A 4,475-nucleotide genomic window follows, 5' to 3' on the forward strand; every position below is an offset into this window, starting at 1 on the left:
CACACACACACACACACACACACACACACACACACACACACACACACACCTCCCTGGCACTCTGCCCAGCCATTCTGTGGCAGTAATGCCCTTAAACTCCAGACTCCACCACACCCACAGTGAGCAGCCGTGGAGTCCCTAAAATCATCGACAACCCCCCTCCACAAAATCAAGACTTTGATGAGGACAACCTAAAAACCAGGATGGTGATGAGCCAAAGAGGAAGACGGTGACATTCTATTAGAAAGGAAAGGGAACAATAAAAAAATAAGACATTTCTCCCATTAATCTAAAACATTAGGAGCCCAAGAGGCAATACGAGGCTGAGAAAATCAGAGCCGAGTTGATTAATTGATCAGCTGGTTGACAGACTAATTAAGCAGGAACTATTTTCATAATTGATTCATTGTTTAAGACATTTTTTAGCAAAAAAAAAACCAAACATTCACTAGTTTCAGCTTCTGAATGGCGAGTTTCTGTAGCTGTTCTTTGATTTATGGGACATTAAAACGTGTTTACGTAATAATACTTGTTTGTTGGACCACACCAGATATTTAAAGAAATCTACTTGGGCTTGAGATCATCATACCAGCCAGTTTTCACCATGATTTGACATATCAGTTAATCGAGAAAATAATTGACAGATTTATCAACAATTAGAAAAATCATTAGTTGCGGCTACAGAGAAAAATACTACGGCTGCAACTACAGATTGATTCGATTGTATATAAGAGATCAGAATATAAACCCAATTCACAGTGAAAGAAACTAGCAAAACCTCACAATTAGTTTTGGGGCATTTTATGACTTGAACGATTCATTAAACGATGTATTTTCAACTGATCGATCACTAAAACTAGAGAGGCACTTGGACAGCACAGACCTCCACCAAGGCCTTTCTCCATGAGCAAAAAACGAATGAGCGTACCCGCCCCGTGATTCAGCTCCGCTCCAAAAAGTTATGGATTGTTCCTTGACCCATGCTATACCCTTCCACCAAGTATCATGAAAATTGGGCTGATAGTTTTTTTTCCGTAATCCTGCTGACAAACAAACAAATCAACAAACCAAACTGAAAACATAACCTCCTTGGCGGAGACGCAGTCAAAAAGTCCGTTGATAGACGTAGACCATGAATGAACTGAGTTGTGTCAAACAGAGTCGAAAAGAAACTCACTACTGGCTATAATTCTGATCAATGATCACAACATTAAGAGCCCGGGAGGAAATGTTAGGCTGGGAAAAAGACGAGTGATGAAAACCACCTTGATGAAGATGGACATTATCTAAAGCGCACCGCCTCAGAATATGAAACGCATGATTACGTCTTTCAATCATTCTATTCTACGAGCGTCAGACGGATACGATTACTCGTGGCAACACATTTATTAAGCTTTCCTCTATAAATGGCAACAAGACCAGTCAACACAAAACCACTAACGTTGACATGGTGCATGCTCTCTCTCTCTCTCTCTCTTTCCTCAGCACAGTGCTCCAATTGAGGGGAAATTCAAATTTTGGCAGACACACTGGCTCCCATGAAAACAATGAACTCCCAGCTGACATGTAAATAACACCCCTCGAGACCAGGGTAATCTCTTCCAGCTAATAAACAGTTACACTTTTTCTTTTTAAGACAGAAAGTTTCCCCCAGAGGAGACTCACAAATTATTTTGACAGCAGCTGTGTTTTGATGAAGCTGCAGGTTCCAGCTGAATCCTTCATCATCACACCAAACCGTACAACAGTTACTTGTTTTGGAAAACGGTCAATCCCAGAGAGCCAGAGGGGAGTCACAAGTAGTGTGCAGCACCCAAGGAAAACAAGTCAGAAGTGTAAATAGTGAGAGTGAATGAGTGTGTGGGGATTATCAAAAGCTGCATGGTCACCAATCATCACAACTGCAGAGCTCATGATGCAGATCTCATACCTAGAAAACAGCAAAGATCCGAGTGTTTGCACACAAAGTCACAACGCTGCTTCTTTGCACACGCATGAAGCACTTTGGCCGTGTCATTATGCTGTAATGTGCAATAAATACGTTCAAATACAATGTTTACAGACTGAATTTGATTATCTCTCTCGACTCTGGATCTGACAGACTCCACTGCAGGTTCATTTGGACTTTTCTAAAACTAATGTATGATTAAATGACCCAGCAATATATCTAAATGTTCATTTAAGTTACAATGCTCAGTAAGGGTTCACAAAATTAAAAACATCTTCTAGTATAAAGCAAAACAATTCCATAAGACCTTAAACTACAGTCTCTAAAATGACCACAAAGTTGAATCAACGCCTCTAAATACACATTAACTTCATGAAGGTAGATTTAATCTTCATTAGCTGCTGAAGTAGACGGCTTTACTTTCAGCTACGTGTACCAATAAACTGACAACCGTGCATCTATTTGAGTAATAAGAATGCAAAAATCGACCGCAAATCTTTCACATAGTTAACATTCATCACACAAGTACAACTGCACTATTCGTATAACTTGTAGCAGCAGACTTCCCTCTGGATGAACACTCACACATCTAGTTCAAACTTCAAAGGGGCCAAAGCTGAATGGGGACGAGCTCCAAGAAAGTGGCTGAGCCACTTTCCCTGGGTGGGTGTGTGTGTGTGTGTGTGTGTGTGTGTGTCCCAACCATCTGAAATACAGTCCTGAATAACCTCAGGCATTTACACAGTAACCCATTTTACAGCAACATCTCCCTCACAGTGGGCAGATGTGTCATTTGGTTTACCCACATATCTGTTTCCTGCTTAAATAAAAGATGTAGCTTTTTTGGGGATGACATAAATCTTAACTGTGCAAATATATACATGCAGTACTATTACGTTTGGAGAATTAAAGGGAACAAGTTCTTAGCATTATGTTTTATATTCTGGGTTCTTTGTAATGATCAGCTAGTGCATGGGTGGTCATTCATTGCTGGATTCAAGTAAAACGTCTGCACACTGATCATTTGTCAGCTTTTCCCCGACATGCTGCATGCATTTTTAGTCTGCAATCAAAAATGTGGTGGGCCTTAAACATTCATCAACTGCTGGCAGATAACGCATATTACAGAAGTTGTGTGGTCGTTGCTGGCTCTATTAGCCTTGCATGTGAGGCTTCAGGCCGCTGGCAGTGGAGACACCACCCCGCCTCTCCAGCCCAACCTGGAGAGGACAAATCTTTTCCCCCGGCGCCTTGTAGCGGCTCCTTAGCCTTTAGCAAAGCGGCCGACACTCTCCCTGATAGGTAGACTAGCTTAGCTTAGCTCCTACAAAAACCCTCGACTCAAATGGGTCTGCATGGCGGTCAACAATGTGCATGTGCGTTTCACACCCAGCAGAGCAGAATAAACACAAGGTGTGGATCTCTTTGTGTGCCTGGTTGTGGCTACAGCTACACAACGGTGCTGAGTGGTGTGGTAGACTGGAGCTAGCTAGCGGCAAATACCGATGTATGAGTGCCCAGCTAGCATAGCTCCAGAGCCAAACAGCTACGAGTTCATTAGCAGCAGGAGCATTTTTTTCTTCTTCTGGCTAGCCGAACAGAGGATTCATTCCTGCCCTGCCAGCGCGCAGCCTGCTGGCATTTTCTCCGTGAAAATTTCACATTCCACAAGGAGACACAAAAGCCACTGTACCTGGTTCTCCATGTTTCTCTGGCCTCAGTGATTGTTGTATTTATTTACAGCGGCGTTTTTGGAGCGTCTCCCCAGCCTCTGCTCCTCATTGTGTGTCAATCCAGCCCAGAAGCGGAAGGCAGACGGCTCCCTCCCCTTCCAGACGGCTGCTGGCAGGCAACCAAAACAGAAAGCTCTCTCAGCCAATCAGGAATCGGAGAATTTAAGCACCCTTGAAAGGGACCAATCAAAACACCGAAGGGGCGGGACGGGTTCTGAGCTGCAAATACAATTAAAGCATTTTCTGGTGGTTTTCTCGAGTGACAGCGAGCTTGTCCCAATGGTTACAGCTCTGTTTCAATTGTAAAATGCACATGATGCTAATTGATTAATCGGGGTTCGATTGCATGGCTTTTATAAGTTAGCTATTAGTCCGACCAATGCAATATCAATAACGTATTCTTTAATAATAACTTATCTTTTTTTCTCAACTTATTAACAATGTCCCTATGTTTACAAAAACATAATATTAATTATTCTCAGTATGCTGGATTTTATGAGAAGTTCACAAAAAAGGGAAACATAATGCTTTTTCTCTACAACAACATCATATGAAGCAGTTAAAATGTGTTCCACCTGTACCAGCTGCATCAAAATGCATCAAAAATAATGATCCAGGCATGCATAATGAGCTTGTAAGTGTTTTTTTATTGAATACATATTTCATCGCAGGTAAAAAGCAAACATTTAAATGCAGTGTAATTAGTAAAAGCCTGTAAAGTGCAGTTTCCTTCCTCCTTTTTAGTCGTACTAAATGGTAGTCTGCATTAAAAGTTAATTAATTTGTATCCTAAT

General features: G+C 41.7%; 1 protein-coding gene across 2 annotated transcripts in view; it reads right to left on the reverse strand.

Moving 5' to 3' along the window:
• Positions 1-3,740, reverse strand: part of mllt1a (MLLT1 super elongation complex subunit a) — a 16,102-nt gene extending 12,362 nt beyond the window's left edge. For both annotated transcript variants that reach the window (XM_031859681.1, XM_031859680.1), the window contains exon 1: positions 3,642-3,740. In XM_031859681.1, the coding sequence (XP_031715541.1) occupies positions 3,642-3,653 (12 nt within the window). In that variant the 5' untranslated portion in view covers positions 3,654-3,740. The remainder of the gene's footprint in view (positions 1-3,641) is intronic.
• Positions 3,741-4,475: the final 735 nt, after the last annotated feature.

Source organism: Anarrhichthys ocellatus, unplaced genomic scaffold (genome assembly GCF_004355925.1).
Source record: "Anarrhichthys ocellatus isolate YVR2014 unplaced genomic scaffold, GSC_Weel_1.0 scaffold22, whole genome shotgun sequence".
NCBI lineage: Eukaryota > Metazoa > Chordata > Actinopteri > Perciformes > Anarhichadidae > Anarrhichthys > Anarrhichthys ocellatus.